General features: G+C 41.3%; 2 protein-coding genes across 3 annotated transcripts; both read left to right on the top strand.

The window, feature by feature from the left end:
- Positions 1 to 55: 55 nt before the first annotated feature.
- colgalt1a (collagen beta(1-O)galactosyltransferase 1a) lies at positions 56 to 7,150 on the top strand. Its single transcript, XM_041063633.1, has 12 exons — positions 56 to 445; positions 2,717 to 2,827; positions 2,915 to 3,032; positions 3,640 to 3,774; positions 3,900 to 4,104; positions 4,231 to 4,350; positions 4,520 to 4,596; positions 4,727 to 4,833; positions 4,949 to 5,081; positions 5,171 to 5,298; positions 5,394 to 5,600; positions 5,704 to 7,150. The coding sequence occupies exons 1-12, from the start codon at positions 216 to 218 to the stop codon at positions 5,969 to 5,971; spliced, it is 1,839 nt and encodes a 612-aa protein (XP_040919567.1). The 5' UTR covers positions 56 to 215; the 3' UTR covers positions 5,972 to 7,150.
- Positions 7,151 to 7,675: 525 nt separating this feature from the next.
- Positions 7,676 to 21,349, top strand: LOC121199124 (GEM interacting protein). 2 transcript variants are annotated; one of them, XM_041063620.1, is made up of 21 exons: positions 7,676 to 7,916; positions 9,325 to 9,415; positions 10,026 to 10,122; positions 10,379 to 10,418; positions 12,696 to 12,821; positions 14,117 to 14,181; positions 14,340 to 14,447; positions 14,566 to 14,646; positions 14,901 to 15,062; positions 15,280 to 15,417; positions 15,929 to 16,119; positions 16,279 to 16,370; positions 16,498 to 16,560; positions 16,686 to 16,775; positions 16,882 to 17,024; positions 17,144 to 17,320; positions 17,417 to 17,554; positions 17,650 to 17,849; positions 17,997 to 18,318; positions 18,900 to 19,002; positions 19,962 to 21,349. In XM_041063620.1, exons 1-21 carry the CDS (start codon positions 7,877 to 7,879, stop codon positions 20,597 to 20,599), a joined length of 3,105 nt encoding a protein of 1,034 aa, XP_040919554.1. In that variant the 5' UTR covers positions 7,676 to 7,876; the 3' UTR covers positions 20,600 to 21,349. The 2 variants fall into 2 exon arrangements, with proteins under 2 accessions (XP_040919554.1, XP_040919553.1); XM_041063619.1 differs by having other exon boundaries at positions 10,355 to 10,418.
- Positions 21,350 to 21,359: the final 10 nt, after the last annotated feature.

Raw genomic sequence — 21,359 nt, 5'->3', positions numbered from 1 at the left:
CAATAGCCCATCCCCTTTAAGATAGGCACATCCGCCCCTTTAAAGCTCAACTTCGCAGTGCTGTCACATCAGGAGCTGCTTCTGCAGACTGCTTTTCTGTGATGACCGCGAAAAGTAAAGAGGCAACTTTTAAAAAGTGTCTCATCACGAGCCATAATCACCACCCGCCTAGATTTGTTTGTTTGTTTGTAATATTTTTTTAATTTATTGTCGCAATGACCCGTGCAAATTCCGCCTGCCTCCCCGTCGCCCTGTACCTCTTGCTCCTGACCTGCTGCAGCCCTGCCCGGGGATATTTTGCCGAGGAGCGCTGGAGCCCCGAGTCTCCTCTCCTCGCTCCTCGGGTCCTCGTCGCCCTCATCTGCAGAAACTCCGAGCACTCTTTGCCGTATTTCCTCGGTACTATTGAGCGCCTCAACTACCCCAAGGACCGTATGGCTCTGTGGTAAGTTTCTACAAGGGAATGTTACTTTTCTCGTAAGCTAGTTAGCAGCTATGAAGTAAACTTAACGTCCTTGTTGCTAACCAAGGTCTAATTTTTTTTTTTCATATTTCTGCCTGAGGTTTCCTCTTAAAAAAATAATTATGTTGTATATAGCGGCATTACCGATCGACAGAGTTTTTGGGGAGAAGTAAAAAAAATAAGAAAGGGGAGTGGACCCGCAGATAATGGCTGGGTAATAATTGTAACACTGCTGCCAAGTTCTGTTGCGCAGAGTGTATTAAAAAATGTCTCACAAATCTGAACAAGCTGGAAAACAACAAAGAACCAAAGCCGAGTTCAGTTGACGAATATACGGTCACAGCAGCCTTTGGTAGACTCTGTCTATAGGACAGAGGTTAGCACATCTGGTCACTGCTCATCACAGCAGCCATGTATTGATCTGTATACGTGGAGGGGAGGGGACGGGACTCATTTGGCCACGAGGGGAGCTGTATAATTTAATACAACAAATGTTACAATAAAAAAATATATATATGTATATATATATTGCTGTGTGTGCACTGGCCACAGTAATACACACAGATACCATTAGGCCACTTCCAGTTGTCTTCTGCCCCAGCCCATATCACCTCCTCACTACCCAGCTTAAGCTGGGCTTATATATGAATAACTTGAGGAGTGATTGATTCCCATACATGATCATGTTAGAGATCTCCATCTGACAAAGCTTTAACCCCAGGGAACCTCCATCTTTGAAGAACTTTGGCATTATTGTTTGTGGGACTGGAATCTACAAAACGCTTAAATATTCTCTCCTACTATTAACTATAATGAGCAAGTAAGTAAAAGATAACTTAATTACATTCTGTCTTAGCATTCTTCAGGGCATTTTGTGTGACTCATGTTCATTCTTATTATGGGGAGTGTAGAGAGAAACATGACGCGGAACAATCTGCCTGTTGAGCTTGAGTTTTATGGATCACTCAACATGTGATTCTATAGACCATTTTCCAGGCCTAACGCAATATCACCCTATCTGTCATTTGTGACAAAGTTAACTCTCCAAGGCAATTACCTAGTGGTTGTGCAAATTGATGTTATAGACCACTTAAACATCTGTCTGCCACGCTCAGCCATAAGGTGAGGAAAGTGAAAGGGAGGTGTTTCTCGCATAATAACTAAACAACATGCTCCAACAGCCCACCCGTTCTTATACCCTCAGAGCTCTGAGCAGTTTCTATGACTGCCTGGAGGGCTCAGAGAGCTTCATGAGCAAGATTCACTCTATTAAGGGGCATTATGTGAGTGAAACTGTTGGATTTATTCTTTTTTTTTTTTTGTTTGCTACAGTCTTCTGTAAATATTCTTGCGTTAAGGGCAGCTGTGTTATGGCATGTTCTGCAAACACATTAAGCGATATCTGTGCAAATGCAAACAGATGCGTGATGTTGTGAAGACTACATGTTGTATAATTTTTGCTAAAGCCTTTTGCAGCTGCTTGTAAGCATGCCAAAGCCTCAGAATCAGACTGTCATTTAAATCTCTGGTGTCTGCAATTAGCCCTGCATTTCTGTTTCACTGGAGCAACAACAGACCAGATGTAAGTGAGGCACCACTTGCAGCACCAGTCACACACGGTTCAAAACTGTCTTTTTAACAAATATTTATTTGAGCTGAACATGAAGTGGAAGAGTCCCTGGTGGTCAGACTTTGAAGATTTAGAAGGATGGGCAGTGGGAGTGAGGGAAGAAATGGTTTAGCAATGAGCTGCAGTGTTCTCACAGATCCATGTGAAATCTTTGAAGACAATCCACCATGCCTGTCGTCCACATGGTCAAAACACAAACTCAACTGACATCAGCAAGCATCAGATGCTGCTGAAGACAAAAGTTTTATTTCTGTAATTCTGTTTCCTTAATGTGGTTTTATTTGCTCAATGTAGCATTCCTTAAAATGTGATGATCTACCCTAAAATAATATCAACCAGTTATACAAGGTTTTTCTTTTGTGATGTTGGTATTATTATCATCTGTGTCAGTTCCCACAGCTGGAGACAATGAGCTTACATAAAGTGAACACAGGGCTATTGTCGCTTGAGTCTTGGTATCATCTTTCAACTCTTGTCTCAGCTTGAATCCAGTCTGAAACTAGTGATACATTCAACCATTGTTACTGTTTTACTTTCCTTGGCCACAGTTGTTGATTATGCTCAGTGCTGCTGATGCTGAATGCACTTCACTCTAATCATTTACATTTGTTGTATATTGACAGGGTAGCAACTGATCACAATGAGGACAACACCACAGCCATTCTGCGTGACTGGCTTGTCAAGATGCAGAACCTTTACCATTATGTGGAATGGAGGCCAAAAGAGGAACCTGGGTTGGTAATTTTCTGGCAAATGTTTGTGTAGCTGAAAAGTTCATAGAGGCTGTAAAATCAGTAGAAGTATCCGCTTGTCTCTTGCAGGCGTTATGCAGATGAAGATGGTCCGAAGCACTGGACAGACCTCCGTTATGAACATGTTATGAAGCTTCGGCAAGTCGCACTAGAATCAGCTCGTGAGATGTGGGCGGACTACTTTATGGTAGGTCAACAAAGCTGCTCTTTACAGGCACAAAGAGCACAGTAGCACTAAAACCTTTTCCATTTTAAGAACTGAATAAATCCTTCTACCCACAGTCTTTATTGTTCAGTAATAGTTGCAGAAGGATAAGTGCAGAGTTAAGCCCAAGGCACCATCATGATTGTAATTTGAGTACTGAGAGTGGTGTTGAAAATTTTCCCACTTGTATTTTTCTGTCTCTTATGGTTAAAGTGTATCTGGTCTGGTTCATCTGGCTCCAAACAGCGACACAAAGCTTGACTCAACATGAACCAAATTTTAAAGTGCAGCTCTGTGTGCATTTCTATTTGTATTCCCCAGCCCAGCCCACTTTGCCTAGCTTCAGTGGGGTATAATTTTGAAGCAAACTACATACAGAATTGCAATAATTTTGTTCTACAAATTTTTTGGGAACTCTCATAGCCTCCTCCCTTGAAAACAGAAGTACGTGGAGTTTTTTTATTTTATTTTTATTTTTTAAACCATCTCCATTTCAGTTCCAATTCTGAAGGCTCCAACTCAGTTTATAGAATGCCAAACAAACACTATTCACGCATATTTTACAGTTTCTCTTCTCTTCCTTGTTTAGTTGGTGGACTGTGATAACCTCCTCACCAATCCCAATGTGCTCTGGAAGCTCATGAAAGAGAATAAGACCATTATAGCTCCAATGCTTGAATCCCGTGCAGCCTATTCAAACTTCTGGTGTGGAATGACCTCGCAGGTACTTTGTTGATGATTGGGTGCACATAATTGTCAATGTCAGGTATTTTCAAAGAGTTTGGTTGCTTTAATGAACGCTCTCATATCCTGTCTGAACTCAACTGTTAATCAACTCGGCTTCCTCAGGGTTACTATAAGCGCACCCCTGCCTACATACCCATAAGGAAACAGGTGCGTAAGGGCTGTTTTGCCGTACCCATGGTCCACTCCACATTCCTGATAGACCTCAGGAAAGAGGCATCCAGGCAGCTGGCCTTTCACCCACCACACCCAGATTACAGCTGGGCTTTTGATGATATCATCGTGCTTGCTTTCTCTGCTCGGATGGCAGGTATGATACCATTCAGTGCTTAATTCTAAAGATGTTACACATTTGTCTTTAACCTTTTAACCTAAATGGTGTAACTTCAGATTGAGAACACATTTAGTTAATATTTACATCTACTGCTCTCTACAGATGTTCAAATGTTTGTATGTAACAAAGAGACCTATGGCTACTTCCCTGTGCCCCTTCGATCCCATAATACTTTGCAAGATGAAGCTGACAGCTTCTTGCACTCCCTCCTGGAGGTTAATGGTGAGTAGCTTACATTCAGACCAAGGGCTTTACTTTTGATCCAGCTCCCTTCCACTTGCTTTAAATCTATATTCTCCTTTCTGCTGCTTCATCTCATGATAACCTTTGGCATAGGTTTCTATGTATCATTTACACCATTTCTGCATCCATCTTCCCTCTCGCTGTGCAGTGCGAAATTCCCCAGTGACGCCTTCCAAATACATACGTGTTCCTACAAAGCAGCCTGACAAGCTGGGGTTTGATGAGGTGAGTAAAGAGTGATGTGAAGATGGAAGCTGCAAAAATGGCCCTCTATCCACTTCTCTCCTGAATGCTTCCCCCTGCTGTTAGAAACCTGTAATTACACTGACTGATTCCAGTTTTGCACCTTGTGCAGGTTTTCATGATAAACCTGCAGAGGCGGACTGACCGCCGAGAACGTATGATGAGGGCGTTGTACGAGCAGGAGATCGATTGTAAGGTCATTGCAGCTGTAGATGGAAAGTAAGTTCATTCTGTTAAATGAATATTTTACACTTACTTAGAGCTTTGTAATCATACTTGTCTGCCCTTTTCTCATTACCATTTTGTGACATTTGTTATTCTCTCTCCATTTCAGAGCAATGAATGTCAGTGAAATTCAAGCCATGGGCATCCATATGCTCCCTGGATACAGTGACCCCTATCACGGCCGCCCACTGACAAAAGGAGAGTTGGGATGCTTCCTTTCCCACTATAAAATCTGGAAAGAGGTGAACCCAAGAAGCCAAGCATTTGCACATTTGTGAATGAGACAGATCACAGATGGGTGATTTTTTGATAAAACCGTGTCTGGTCTTAGATTGTGGAGCGACGCCTACACACTTCTCTGGTGATTGAAGATGATCTGCGCTTCGAGGTCTTCTTCAAACGTCGCTTGATGAACTTGATGAGTGAGGTGGAGGATGTAGGACTGGACTGGGATCTCATGTGAGTGTGTACTTCCTTCACAACCTTTAATTTCACCTCAGTTTTCCTAAGTTTGTAGTTGCTTCTCACTTGTCCTTTCTGTTTCCTCCTTATAGTTATATCGGTCGGAAGAGAATGCAAGTGGATCACCGAGAGAAAGCAGTGCCTAATATACACAATTTAGTAGAAGCAGACTATTCGTATTGGACACTAGGTTATATGATATCATTACAAGGTGCTGAGAAGCTTTTGAAAGCAGAACCACTAAAGAGGATTCTGCCAGTGGATGAGTTTCTTCCTATAATGTACAATAAACACCCTGTGTAAGTGTTTGTACCCTACTTTATACAAATACACAGACACAAAGCTGTGTTCAGGAGATTTGCCTTTTTTTTGTTTTGCCTGACATTGCCTTCTCCTTCACAGGTCTGATTATATGGAACAGTTTGAAACGAGGGACCTGAAGGCTTTTTCTGCAGAGCCCCTTCTAGTGTATCCCACACACTACACGGGCGACCCAGGCTATGTCAGCGACACTGAGACCTCCACAGTGTGGGACAATGACAAGGTCCGTACAGACTGGGACAGAGCGCGCTCAGGAAAAACACGGGAGCAGGCTGAGATCAGCACTGAGGCCCAGAACTCAGATGTGCTACAGTCCCCTTTGGACAGTACAGCACGGGACGAGCTATGAGAGGAACCGAATGAGAGCCTTTAAAAAATTCATGCATAGGGAAAACAGCCTTAGTTTTTTAATCATGTTTCATCTTTGAGTCTTTTGATTTTGCATCACAACAGGGATGTGACATCAGAGTTTGTAGAAAGATTTAATTTATCCAGATGTGACAGGTTAAGAAGGGATCAGGTGCGTCTTATGTTTTCCATCATGTTGTCTGTTTGTAGTTTTTACTTTATAAAGGCACTAGACTTGCCATTTGGAATGGCATTTGCAGTACCCAGCTTCTGTCTGTCATACAGAAATGAACCTATGTATTAGAGAAGAATGCAGTTGGACATGTCAGTCACTGGGTAGTGAACTTTGTCCTAATTTGACATTACACTGTGAAATACATTTTTTCAATAAGTCTCTAAAGACTGCAAATTAATTAGGCATTAACCATACTGTGTGTCACTGATCAAAATCCAGACTTCACAGAAGTGTTCATGTCTTAAATCTAAATTCAATGGTCTCTGCTGTCAACAGTCCAAGAGGAGAAACATCTGCATGTGTTTTGTTTTGATCTTTAATATTTTCTCTTTATATATGTCATATTGCTGTGTTTTGAATAATCATTAGCCAAAAACTTAAGATGCTTGCAGCAGATCTTTACCAAAGCAACAAAACACACTAGCAACACTTGCTGTCAGCTGAGAATCATAGATTTACAGAACCACTGTAAAGTATATGACAACACAAGTCGTTATTCCGTGTCCTTTGTCACCACTTTTGCACTTTTTCAAGACTAATGCCACCTACCAGCCGCTAACATGATTATAGGAGAGAAAATCCACTGTACACACCTCAAGACTTGATAAAAGGCCCCTACAAAAGAGAACATGTAAAGTTTGGATCATTTTGCTTTTGCAAATTTATTCTGTCATGGTTTTAGCCTTACTTCGATGTTAGATCTCCCAAGAATTTCATTTCTGTAAAGTATTGATGAGGGATGTTCGGCCACTGATTTTTACACAGAAATGTTAGTGGTGCATTGTGCCAACAAAAAATAAAAAGTTTTATTTAAAAAAAAAAAAAAATTGAATTTTTTACAACTGTGGTAAGATGCACATCACCACTGTGTTGTAAACAACTTTCTTTGTTCGTTGTGCTAGTTTAACTTACAACAGCTTAATGCAGTAGCCAGTAACAAAATAGTATGAACAGACAAAAGGGATGAGGAACCCCCTCATTTAACACAACTTGAAAAGTTGGTATATTATTGTGGCACGTGACATGTGAAGCTCCCAAAACAGTAGTACACCATTTATTACATGTATACCAAGTTCATTACTGTAACTGAGAAACACATTGGGTACACTAACCACTGACAAGCATGTAGCATTTACCTTGTTCTCAAATGTTTAATCTGATTAATCCTCAAGGTGTCATCAGTTTTACTGACACTCTGCTTCAACTGTGAAGATCAGAGCTGTTTCATAAAACCAGTTCAAGGACATATGCACATCATGCATACTGTTTGTCCACATTACCCACAACAAGCCACTGAGTTCAGAAGTTTTTTGTTTTTTTTTCACTAAGACAACACAAACACAGTAGCACCTTCTCACCATGCATGGTGTGATAGCGTAGGTGGGGCCTGCACTGACAGAAAGATACACTTCCTCTTCTCATGTCGGTGAACATATTGGCCAACCTCCACTCTAACAGAGGAAGATCATTTTGAGAGCACAAACGGCAGCAAGCTCAGAGCTGCATGCTAATAATTTACCTGAAGTGTGTCAGCGTGTGTGCACACTGCAGTGCAGATTTCCTGCCACCTAAATCATACAGTTTCTATTTGTGTAGTGTAGTGTGAACTTAAGGGCAGATGATGTGTGAGTGGTGCTGGTAGGGTCTTGCTGCTGTGGTTATAGTGCAGAAATGGAAGATCAAGTGCCGAACCAGGATTCTGAAGCCACAGGTGAGCACAAAGAATGTGATGTTTTGAGGGAATTTTTGAGGTGTTGTCTCTCACTTTGTGTATAGAATATGTTGCCCATCATGCTTTTATGTACTTAAAAATGTATTTTGGTTAATTTGTTTTCACCCTGTTTCAACCCTGTCATAGAGATACACATGTCTTCACTTGTTGCAATTGTTTTAAATGGACAAATCTCTAGTTGTGTGGTGACTGGAAATTTGCTGTCATCGCTCCAGTGCCACTTGACATGGGTACTACCACTGTGCTTGCATTGTATGCACAATGTGCCTGGATGTTCTTTGTTAATGTGTCTGTCAGGAGGTTTGTGCTGTGTGCATCCTCCTAGTCAAAAGCGGATCGGCGAACTTCCTGAACTCTTTCTCCGTTTTGACACGTTCTTGTTCTTTCATTTTTTGTGCGACTTCTGTATTTCTATTTAAAAGGACAGGCACGTCTTTAGTCTTTGCAAAAAAGCGAAGAATAGCATATTAAGATATCACTGAGATTGGTTTGGCAGTTGGTAAAACTTCTTATCTAACTTGAAATTTTTGCATTTAGCTCAGAAGTTCCTATTCATTAAAAATTTCCGTTATACAGCAAAAACAAAAGAAGTCAAGATCTTGTCTCTGATTAACTGGAATTTGACTTGAAAAGTGCGGCAGCTTTGCTCAAACATCTTACTTGTCATTCTTACACTAAAACACTGGTGGTGTGAAAAACAAGGACTTTATGTTCATTATAGGACGTGACACACATTGCAAGCAGGATGTGGTTGACCAAAATGGAGATGTCTTTGAGAGAGAGAGAGATTGCTTTTTCCTCATGTGCTGCATCTGTTGTAAATCACCAGGTTTTAACTTTTTGGTATGTCCCAAGGTGAGACAGCAGTTAAATAGTGGGAGTACAGTAGGTTGAAATTTTGTTAACAAAATCCCCCACATTGTTCCTCATCATATTACATCTTATTAAGTCAAAGAATTGTTTTTCTCAGAAATGTAAAGGAAATGCTGTTAGATATGACTTCAGGAGATGATTTCTTTATTAATTGTCTTTTTAGCACAATCTTTTTTTTAATACATGTTTTTTTTAATATATTTTCTTTCTTAGAATGTTGTACATTAAGCATCTAGATGATGTTTTGACCAGCTAAGAAGTAGTGCTGTAGTAAAATACTGTAAACATTAATAATCACATCACAAACAAGAAAACATCATTTGGGGATTCTATGAAGTGATCTTCAACCTGTTCACATTTACAGAATTGAATGCTTCTGCTGGGTCTTTGCTACATCTTTAAAGACTGTTTAGACAGTTTATACAATTTAGTTCACAGCATGTCTGTGTGATCTCTTAACAGTAAAACCAGCTCATTATTCGGTGTTCCTTAGCTTCTCCATTTCTCATTTCAGATGTGAAGAAAGTGCATCATAAATCTGAAACCAAGCGATACAGTGAGATCTTCAGAGATTTTGATAATTTGGGTTTATCTTTGATATCTTCGTAAGTATTATACTTTTATAAATGGTACAACCACTTGTTTGTCTTGTCTCCTGCATCGCTCTGTGTGTTCTCTCTGATCTGAATACTGTGGCGGAAAAACACAGTGGTTAGTGAGGTGTCATTCAAAGATGCTTAAGGCGTTGGTGGCCATAGAAAAGTGTATAGGATGAAACTGCTCAGAATTATTGTCAGCTCAAAGCTGTAATGCATCAACTGACCTTAGTTAGCTAGGCACGATCTAGGCTAATTTTATGACAACCACTGAGAGCCTTTATTGGAGGATTTCTGCCCAAGCATTGCGGAATTTCTTTTAAGCAACACTGACACTAAACAAACATAATATGTGAATATTGCTGAGTAGAGGAACATGCATACAAATAAATGTACTGGACCTTAAAATGTACTTAAGAACTTTTGGTATGATACTGATAGCCTGACAACATGTGCAGTTAATGTGTTACCTACATCTGTCTGGCAGACAAGCACATGGAAAAATAGATGCAGGTAAATGGAACGTTTGTATGTCGTATGTTCCTCATCAAACCGTAGGCCTTATTAGGTATTGCTATTTGACTGTGTATGTTTCTCTCCCAATATATTCTGTGTTCAGTGTAGGAGAAGATCTGCTGGCAGAAACTGACTCGCAGCCCATCTCAGAATCCGTCACAGCAGAAAGCACAGAGCTCATAGACCAACATGATGCGTCTGTAAGGGATCAATACCTAGTTTTTAAAATCAGTACAAGAAATACTTATGCCTGTTGCTTATATTGTCGTATGTTTATATTAAAGTTTATTATGTTGCTGTAATTACTGATCTCACAGACACATGAAACAGTTTCGATTCTTTTTAGGAGACCGATTACAGAATATTGTTAGTGTGTTTTGAAAGGATTAGTGATGTTTGTATAGAGTAAGAGTCTGTTTTTTCAACCAACAGAGTGAAGATGTATTTTGTTCGCAGATACGCTCTGAACCCAATGAAGCAGATGGAAACTCATCAGGTATGATTTGTGTATGTGTGTGCATGAGAGAGAGGGGGGTGTTTATGTGTGTGTCGGCTTTCGTGTGTGTCAGTGTAGGTCCAATTGAGTTGAAGTCTAGCTCAACTTGTTTAATCTCCTGCTTACATTAACATAGACTATGCTGTGACTGACCCAGCAGACCCTTAGTGATGATATGAATAGAGCTCGTCCGTGACACTTCATAGAGTAGCATCTTCATTCTTGACTTGTTTTTTTATGATTAGCCTTGAGTTGTAATTGCCCTGCTGTAACAAGATTAGGATAAGGGCAGAGGATTAAAGCAGGAGACAGCTGCTCTCAGTTTTTACCTCAGACACAAGGGGAAGATAGAGGGGTCTGAGGGAAGAGGGACTGTCCATATTAGACAGGCTCAGGCAGTAAATGTACCGGAGATGGAGAAAAAGACTAGACTTGCTCAAAGTACTACAGCCTCAGTGTGACTCAAACCACAGGTCATGGCTTACAGTAAGAGATTACGAACTCCGGAGACAGATAGTTTTTAAGAAGAAAATGGAAATGAAAGACTAGAAACAGCTTGCCAACGCCAAAGTGATTCTTGCAGCACAGAAACTCTTCTCACATCAGACTCTAAATGAGTCTGAAATAAGAAGAGTTGTTTTAAGGTCTTCTCTTGGCTTCAAGTTCAGTCTGCATCTGTTGAACCATGGTCACTAAAGCTGTATCCCATTTAATGTAATTCCTGATATTTCACTATGCAAAGATACGAGTGATTTTGCATATGAGTACATTTCATGTCATTTATCTTACTGAAAATCAGATATTACAAGGGCACGCACTTTGATAATCTGGTTTCATGTGTTCCTGTTGGCTGGGGTTGGATACCAGCAGCCTAACCCCCTGCTCGGTCACACACCAGGAGGTAAACCTCACTCAATGCTCCTCTAAAGCCTGTCACTCCGCAATCTGGATCTGACTGGGATAATCCTCAATCCAAGTACTGGACGCCATAGCCATGAGGCAGCACAGATTCTGCTTGGAGTTTGATTTCTGAAAGTGCTCAGAGCTCTCCCTAAAACAGAACATAGAGAGAAAAGGCTAAAAGAGGTCAACCTTGGCACACAATCTGACCACAAATCCATCATTCTTCTGGAGTTGCCTGCTGTTTTTTGTGGATTTTGCTTGAAGACAGAGAAGAAAATATCACCCTATTTGGATTTTTTTTTTTTTACCACTCTAACTGGATTTGGCGTCGGTGTAAAATGAACAGACCAGAATAAAATCTGCATGTCTGAGTGAGGAACTTGAGAGAGAAGCTGCCGCACTCTTTCTGGCATTGCGTGCTTGCTCAGTTAAAAACATAGCTGAATACTTGGAACTCTACTGTGGTCCGAGTGAAAGCTCTTGACATTCATTTGTGCTCTAACCTTTGGCTACAGGAGAAAATTAAGATGTGTTCCAATAGATTTTAACTATGACATTAATTTGCAAAAGTTGAGCTGGAAGTGGAACACAGCAAGAAAGAGGAAAAGAGAAAGTGGTGTGCAGTGCATTTGAGAGACCACGTGATTGTCACTTAAACATCATCCGCTCTGTGCTGGTGTGAGTCACAGAGGAAGAAACGGAGAAGCTGTCATGCCAACACCCTGTCTGCCTGACCGCAGCTATGACATGGTGGTCTATGATACTGCACACTGGCACTGAGTGGTGTTTGTAACTCTGCTCTAACAGCATGGCTTGTCTCTTTGTTGCTGACTAGAAGTGAACAGGTGTGAGAGGGAGGGGCCAGGCAGAGAGAGGAAGAGGGGTTGGGAGGGAAGTTATTTAGCTAAAGCTGTTTGACTTTGGTCCATAGAAACCCTCCTCTCTCAGGTCACATCCTCATTTGTGTCAACTGGGATACTTTGGACTGATAAAAAGAGAGATTATTTACAACCAACAATAGTATACATCTATTGTGGTTACATGCAAGACAAAGCGCTGAGATCTACACAAAACCACAGGACCTTTATTCCGAGGAGCAGCTATGACTTGCCATATGCAGACATTGTTTCCTGTTTTGGGTTTGTGTAAAAAAAATTTTTTTTGACAGTGACTTTATTTTTATATTATCTTTATCTAGTCTGGGAGCTGGGGATTATCACTCTATAGTTGATAGATGTTTCTTTGAGGTTGGTGGTTGTTTGAATCCTCCAGAAGAGACAAACCGTGGGGTGTAACCCAGTCAACACTGTGTGATCACTGGGTATAGCTCCAAGTGTGTGCAGCCTGCAGTGATGCTGATGTACTCCCTCTCAGCCCAGGAAGCAGACCTGGCCCTTTGTCGCTGTGAGGATGGAGTGGAGATGGCGCTGCAGTATGCCAAGATGTGGTGTCGCTATGCCAAAGACCTACTTGCCTGGATGGAGAAGAGAATCAGCTTGGGTAAGTACACAAGCAGCTGAGTAAAGGAAAAAGTAGCGCAACATGCTAATTATTGTCATATCATGTCTGTTGTGTCTCTGTCAAGACATCTGTGCCTCACATGTCAGTGCATTTAAATATAAACTTCACTCAAAAGCAAAGATAGATGGGATAGATGTGGTGCTTACAAAATGCAAATGCACTGTTTCTGCATTATATAGAGTCCAGAGCATGAAATTTTATCCACTATGCAATTACTAGTCTTATAAAAGTGCTAACATTTATTTGTTTAAATTTTGGGCTATTTATCATTTTGTATAAGTAGGTGTGACTTTTTCCAAATGGTTGCTTGTAGAGGTATAGTAGGTGTTTATTGATTCAAGAGAATTTTTAAATTCTGAACTGTAAAAAGAGCTAAACACATGGTGACAAGCCACACAAATATTGTTAGAAAAGTTGTACTTGAACCTTGCTACAGTGGTCAGCGTGACTCAGGAGAGCAGATCGCTCATCGTCAATGAAGATACTATAATACCAACATGTTTGAGGGTTGACTAGTATGGTTGAGCACCATGTTTTAATGTTCCATAATGTGGCCTGCCAGTGATGATTTCTGAGGAGGGTGCTGTCACCCTAGTAAACTACACAGCACACACACAGAGAAAGGATTAGCAGGCAGATTAGCAGGTTAGAGGAGGGTAATAAAGGAGATGGGGTGCCTTTGGAGTGTATAGACAGTGATTACCCTGCTATCAGCCTGCATAGGTGCCCAGTGTCCAGACTGGGATGCTAAGCATGCAAGTCTATTGGCAGTAATCAAAGTATAGGGGAGAGCAGTATTAGGCAATGACAACAGATGAGTAAGGCTGGGTGGAGCTACTGCAGAAACTACTGCAGATTACACATAGTAGAGCAATAAATGGGTCTGAGGTCATTTCCTGTTGAAGTTCTTGCTCACACGAACAGCTGACACAAAATGCAGACTAAAGCTGTGTTTAAGCAAAGCAGTTCCACTCACAAGTTCAAAATGGACACAGGCCAGATCCAAAGTTTATTCCTCTTTGACCTCCAGGATGTTTGATGAGCTTTTTACTGCATGTCAGGATTATCTGAAGGAGCGTGGAGGCTAGATGATATCACAGGGTTGATCAAAAATGGAACTCAAACCCTCATATTGAGGCTACACGCAAATAGCAATGATCAGTACAGTGGTTTCAGTCAGTCCACAGTCCAATTCTGCATGTCTTATCTTGATGTACAGTATCTTGTGAATAACTGAAGCAGAAGAAAAACTCAACAAGAATTTTTGTTGACAGAACAAGAATTTGCAAAAAATGTGATGAAGGCAGCTGAAGGAGCAAAAGCCAACGTGGCACAGCAGGTACGGCTTTGTTTATTGGATGTGTGGCAAAGAAGCTGTAGTGATTATCTCAATATGTTTTACTCCAATGGATTCTTAAAGAAGAGTTTGTAATATTTAAACTTTCTCAACTGTATTTACTGTGGAAAAGCTGTCTAAAGATGTTGTCGCCTGTGTAGGAAATGATGCCTCTACAGTACATCTACACCATGGCACTTGAACAAGACATCAAGAATAGTGTGACATCTAAAAAGACTTCTGAACTGCTACAAAGCCGCTGTTACCAAGTACAGAAATCCACAGACACACACATACAAAAAGTTTAAGTTTTAGTAAATCTAATCTGGCTTTTAGAGGCAGGTGTATAGACATGACTTTGTTTAATCCACTGTCTCTGTCCCAAAGGCCTTGGCTGCGAAGAGGAATGAGATTGACAAGTGGCGCAGAGAGTTTAAGGAGCAGTGGGCAAGAGAACAAAGGAGAATGGTAAGTGAATTTAGAATCGTGTTTGTGACTGAAGTTGAGCTTGGTTTATTGCACTGTCAAAACTAATTTTCTTATTTTCAAGACATTTCAACTGATTGGATGTCTAAACAACCTCTGTGAAAACCTCTGTGAAAGAATGATCTGGCTCGTATGACCTTGTTGATACCTATAAAAGTCATGTTACTCTGTACATGGCACACACATAGTAAAATCAAGATAATCTGTGTTTTTTTTGTCCCTTTGTGTGTTTTCAGAACGAAGCAGTAACAGCTTTTAGAAAGGCTCGGCAGCAATACTTTCAGCGCTGTGATGAGCTAGAAAAGGCTAAGGCTGTCTCTGCTAAAGCTGTGGATGACACAGCTGGAATCAAAACACTGGATAAAAGGAGGAAGTCAAAGGATGAAGCCCAAACTAAGGTGAATGCCCCCTTGTTGCACGACATTAGTATCACCCATAGAAAATGCAGATCTTCTGTGGTTTAGTACAGAAAAAATACTGAATAATATAGGTCTGTTTATAATATGTTTATGATGTTTCACCATGCTAGGTGAAACATCATAAACTAGTTTAATTAAAATGATACGTATTTGGGATTGTATTGCACTTCTCAGGTCTTCCCCCTCTCTCATCCAGGTGATGGAAGCAGAGGCCCTGTACAGACAGTCTGTGAATGATGCCAGGTTCCACCAAGATGAGTTAGTGAAGGTCAAAGAGAGAATTATTTCTCACATTCGCAAGCTCATCTGTCAAGGAGACACCGTACTCAAGGAGGTTGGTACGAAATCAAGGAAACTAAGCATTTGTCTTCCTGCTAGCATGCTTCTAGACAGATTGTTCAGTGCAGAATTTATGGTGTATATACAAAGGATATGGTATATATGGTAGAAATGGCATTCATTTATTTTAGTTACAAACTCCATCTCAGTGACTTATAAACATTTACGGCAACATCAACTAAGGATACATTGAGGTCAACCGGTCTGTTTCATAAGAGAAATCACAAAGCCTAAACCACCAGAATATAAAATGACACGTTCATGCATGTCTGTGATTGGAAGATGGTAAACCATGTCTCCGTCTCCACCTCTGCACAACTAAATGCACGTCTTTGCTTGAATATAATAACCTACTTAAGCTGGGTTTTGTGGTTTGCAACTTTGCTTATATAATGGAATAAAAGGAATTACTTTTGTAAAATTTCAAATGATCTTCCTTGTTTTGCTACCTTAAAAACAGTAAAACCACTGCTTTGTCTCCACATCACATCTCCTTTCTGCATCAGGCCACAGTCAACATGTTTTACTACCAGCGGCAGCAGACAGAGCCTGTTCCCCTCGGCTACCACAACCTGGAGATAACATGTAGGTCCCTGGAGCCTGGGGAGCCTTACCTGCTCTACATCCTCAGCAAGCGTCGCCTCGAGCAACCTCTCCAAGTCTTCAACTTTCAGGAGTATGTTCCTCAGGGCAAAGGGTATGGTAAACTGTTCACCTGTTCTTATTCGCTATGATTTTTTTTTATTTCAATTAATTCAAATGGGATAAAAGCAGAAAAATAGTTTGAAATGTTTTATGTATTTCTGCCAACAGCTTAGTCATTAAAAATATTATGCAATCTTTTTTCATTTGAAAGGAACAAACGAAAGACCAGCAGTGCTCTCAGCTCTCTGCACGACTCTTCACCTATGAAAGAGGACATCTTTTACAGAAGATTCAGTGACGGCAGTAAGGATTCCCCATGATTGCTCATATGACTATATGAACAATCATATAGACACATTCTCCACTTTAACAGACACATGCTCAACATTGATTTAATTTGTGTTCTTTTATGTGTTCTGGTGTACTTCAGAGAAAACAGGGCACAGTGACAGTGAGAATATTGGAGGCAGTTTGGAATCTCTGTCTAGCCCTGGTAAGCACAAGTCTTAATTTGTTTCCCTAACTTTTGGTTCACGTGCATATGAAAACCTTGCAAAGATGAACATGTTTTATTTCCCCTCTACTGTGTCTCTGTTCCACGGGAATGCAAAATTGAAGCTCAAAGTAATAGGAGGCTGCCTAAAACTGCATCCACTTTGACAGTGTCGTCAGACGACCTGGACGAGCGGGATATAGCGTCAGAATCAGGTTTGGTTCTTCCTTTTTATGCCTTTATAAACAGAATACTTCTGGAGAGTTCTTAACCCACCCCACCATGGGAATTAAATCGTATGATTCAATTGTCTCCCTACAGAGTTCACTGATGGTCAGCCAGTCAAAGTGCGCACTCTTTCACGAGCTGCAATGACACACCGACTCAAGAAGATGAAGAGCAAGATGGCAAAATGCAAGCAGTGTGACAACTACATTGTTGTCAGTGGGGTGGAATGTGAGGAGGTATGAGACCCAATGGTTGAGATATGGGGAAAAACAGCAGCTTAGTTTAACGTGTACACAACATAAATAGTTTGGGTAAGATCGTTAATGTAATCTTTCCTGTTCCTTCACACTCTCAGTGCGGTGTGGCTTTGCACAGGAAGTGCATGGAGGTGTGTCAGTTAGAATGTGAGCACAGGAAGGGGACTGTGTTTGGGGCAGACCTCTCTCTACTGCCACGTGACAGACCAGATGAGGTACCCTTTGTTGTGCTGCTCTGCACATCCGAGATCGAGAGTCGCGCTCTTTCAATCCAGGTATTGTTTACCATACCACCACAGCACCAAAATATAGAGGCTGTCAAGTGTTAGGTGTGGTTTAATAACTGTTTTCTGCTTTTGTTTTCCTTTGAGGGGGTGTATCGTGTGAGTGGGTCAAAGCCTCGCATCCAGAAGCTCTGTCAGGCCTTTGAGGTGCAAAAGGAGCAGGTGGACCTTTCTGACCTCTCACCGCATGACATCACCTCAATCCTTAAGCACTTCTTCAAAGAGGTAAAGGAGTCTATGGGGAGTTAATGTTACACTGATGTTAGATCTGATTATTTCCCTCTGATTTCACTGAATAATCTCACTATAATCTCTTCCAGCTCCCAGAGCCCTTACTAACCTTTGACCTGTACAATGACTTCATTGATGTGGGAAAGACCATTCAGCACCTGAGTGAAAAGGAGTCAACACTAGACACTAATGAGATAATGGACATCATTCACAACCTCCAAAAGCTACTACAGAAACTTCCTCCATATTGCTACAGCACTTTGCAGCATTTGATGTCTCACCTGCAAAAGTGAGCATGCAGCTGGGTTGCAAACCTTTATTCAAGAGATTAGAATACATTAACTTGATTGTCCACCATAACATGAAATTCCCTTTGGCTTAAACATCAAACCTTCCCTGAGCTATTCTTGAATTTGTCTGCTCACTGTCTTCACAGAGTTTCAGAGAACTACGAGAACAAGATGTCCCCTAGCAATTTGGGTATTGTGTTTGGACCAACACTATTGCGCCCTCTTGTGTCTACGGACATGCCAATGATTGCCCTGCTGGAGACCAGTTACCAGGCTGCACTTGTCGAGTTCCTCATCACACACCATGACACGGTTTTTGGCTTTCAGGAGAGACCCAGTACACCCCCTCCCCCTGTCCCCACTGTACCTCTTCCAGACACCCCTCCCAGAGCTTCCTGTCCCCTGGATGGGGACGCTTACACCAGCCCAGAACGTGAAAGCTCCAGAGAGCGCCAACACTCAGTAGAAGTAAGTACCACAGGGACAAAGCATTCAGGACTTTGATAGTAGCCTCATTTAACTGCTGCTTGTGTTTAAAAAGGATCAGCAGCGGATGCTTCACATGCACTCAGGGCAGAGAGAGTTTACACTTGAGCTACTTTGCCTGATTAATTTACCTGTTGTTTTAAGAGCCTTAGCACCTGGCACCTTAATTGCACGTTTAGTCTGTCAGGATTAACACGCTAGATAGCTGCTGCATTTCTCCTGCTCTGCCTGTATGGACTCTGACCTGCATGACCCTCTTTCAAGCTTTACCACATGGGAATTTCACTTCTATTGCTTACAAAGAAATATTTACAGTGGCTGTGCCAAATGGGTTAGAGGCACAAAAGAAAAATTTCCTTCCTCTCAAGAGGGTTGCAAAGGGGATATTTAGAACTATGTAATCTGACAGTTTGAAATGTCCTTGGGTTTACAAGTGATCTAAAATGGCCAGACCATTTCCCATAAGAATCACTATTACATACTAGTGTTGCACTATTTCAGGTTTAGATGTGGTCTGTAAATACTTGCAGAAATCCGCCACTCAATTTGTGTCATTCCAACAGAGTCGCACAATCAAGAGAGAGTCAAGCGAGGGTTATATATCTGACAAGTCTTCATCCAATGAGGCAGTGGACCAGCTCAGCCCTGAAGCCAATGAGAGAGCAGGTAGGCGGGATGTAGTGATAGAGCAGCTACTCCTGACTAGAATAGATGAACAAAATAATTTTAGGATTTAATCCCTAGTGTTGCTGTCTTAGGTAGTAGTTTATAATTGTTGAGGTTTTTAGATGTTGGTATAATGAGTTATAGATTATTGTTTGCCTTGTACCTTTACTGCTTGGGAAAAAGGGATCTTGTTGAAGATCTTGAAGGTGGAACTCATGCACCTACTAAGTTGTTTATTTCTCACAGACAGGTGGTTTGTTCTAGTTTATGGAAACTTAGTATGTTCCTGAGCACCAGATACTGTGGGTGCAAAGTGAGTCAAGGGTCTGTTGCAGTTCCTATTTTCTTCTCTCTTTACATGTTTCCTCCAGTTATTTTTAGACATAACACTTCCTTCCATTTTTTCACTGACGCTGTCTGGTTGCATTCATCTGTAAAACTGTGTGACTCAGGTTATTTAGCCAGCATGAGGGATTGTGTTAATGGATCTGATTGATTTGAACTACCATGTTGATAATGTGACAGTTTCACTTTTGTTAGATATTGAGCTGGTGATTTTGAGTCTTGGTTAATTTTTGACAACAAACTCACAAAATATAAACATTTTATTTTTGCTGCCCCTTGAGGTCTGAGGTTTCCTCTCTTCTTCGCTTGCTTTACTCTTGCTGTGGTTCCTTGGTGTTCTCTTCTTTGTGGCTAGAAACAGCATGCAGCTTCAAGGCTTCTAATCACAAATAATCGTGAATATATCAACCTCAAATATGAAATAAAAGAATTAGTTTTAAACTAATTCTATTAGTTTATTAGAAAACCTTTTAAATCAGTGCAGTCTCATCTGTAGACCTTCCAGAAGAATTCTGTATAAATGATTAAAGTTAAGTTTTCAATCAATTTATTGAAATCAGTAACTTTCTACTACTTTAGTGAATTACCCACTTTTTCTCCCTCTCCTGCCCTAGTCTTGGCTATAAGAGGGGCATCGACCGATCATCAGGGTGACCTGGTGGGAGAACCAGACTCTGATTTGGGGACCCAGCCATATTATCGCTTCACCAGACAGCCTGTGAAATATCACCGGCATCACAACCCAGGAACACGACTCTCTAACCCTGGCCGTGCAGCCAGACAGCCTGCAGCCCCGGTGAGAGGCCGTCCGGGGAGTGCTGACAGCAGCCGGAGCTCCTCTCCAGAGCCTAGGACGCTGAGACTTTCTCAGAACTTAGATGTCTGCTGTGAGAACACTCACCAGCCCCACCAGTCCACCATTACCGCAGAGAGTAAAGTGGATGTCCCACTAAGTCCTCGGGAGGTTGTGCAGTACATGTTGGGACTGGACTCAACATTTGCATCACCTGAAACTGTAACAGCATCCGGTACAACACATCAGTCTTCCCAGCAGGAAGCGACTGGATGTCACGCTGATCTGAACACAAATATGTCCAATAACAGACAGAGTGCTGGACTGAACCGGGCTCTGTGTCACTCACCAAAGACACTTCCTGCTGAGCACAACCTGACTGCGCCAGCCCACAAGATCCTGTCTGGTCTGAAGCTGAGACGCAGCCACTCAGGGAAAGATGAGCAGCTATTTGTCTGAGGAACAGTAGAAACTTCCAGACAGTTCATTGGAATACATTGACACACACACTGGTGATCCTCAGTGTGACTGTGTGTAATGATTGTTACTACTACCAACATTCACACAGTCATCAAGAAAAAAATCCTCCCATATTTTATGCACAAAACCTAGATGACAGTGCAGTTACCACAACAACTGAATATTTCAGACTCACTCACACACTCTTTAAGGAAACACAGTTGAAAAGTTCAGGTCTGATGATTACCAGGTGCCACTGCCTTATTACCACTAATCCTGTTTAAGGGTTAGGGTTAGGGTTATTTATTTTGATCTGTTGACGATCCAGCTGGCTAATGCCCACAAGGACAACAGGGGTTTGTGTATTTATCAGTTTATATTGTTTCTTATGCGTTTGAATGTAACGAACGGATGGTTTCAGACTGCGGGTTGAAGTACAAATTTCCTCTAGGCTCTCAGACAAACTATAATGAAAATCTGCAAAACACAAATGTCAACAGTTGTATTTTAAGATGATCTTGTTATCTACTTGTGCTCTTCAGTGTTTATAGGCTCCAGATGGAGAATTTTGTAGTACATAAGCAAAGATAGGGTATCATTGGTGTCATAGTTGTCTCGGCAGATACTCTTTTCCCAGTTCCATGCACCTTTCCTGATGTAACACAAGGGGGCGGTATTCTTCCAGTGTGAGGAGAAACCATGCCAGACACAATAGCAGGAGGGCAATAAACCATTTATTTCTGATTACAAGCACAGTGTT

The sequence above is a fragment of the Toxotes jaculatrix genome, chromosome 18 (genome assembly GCF_017976425.1).
Source record: "Toxotes jaculatrix isolate fToxJac2 chromosome 18, fToxJac2.pri, whole genome shotgun sequence".
In the NCBI taxonomy this organism is placed as follows: domain Eukaryota; kingdom Metazoa; phylum Chordata; class Actinopteri; family Toxotidae; genus Toxotes; species Toxotes jaculatrix.
Note: the sequence above shows the minus strand (reverse complement) of the source record. Positions and strands in the feature narration are given on the sequence as shown.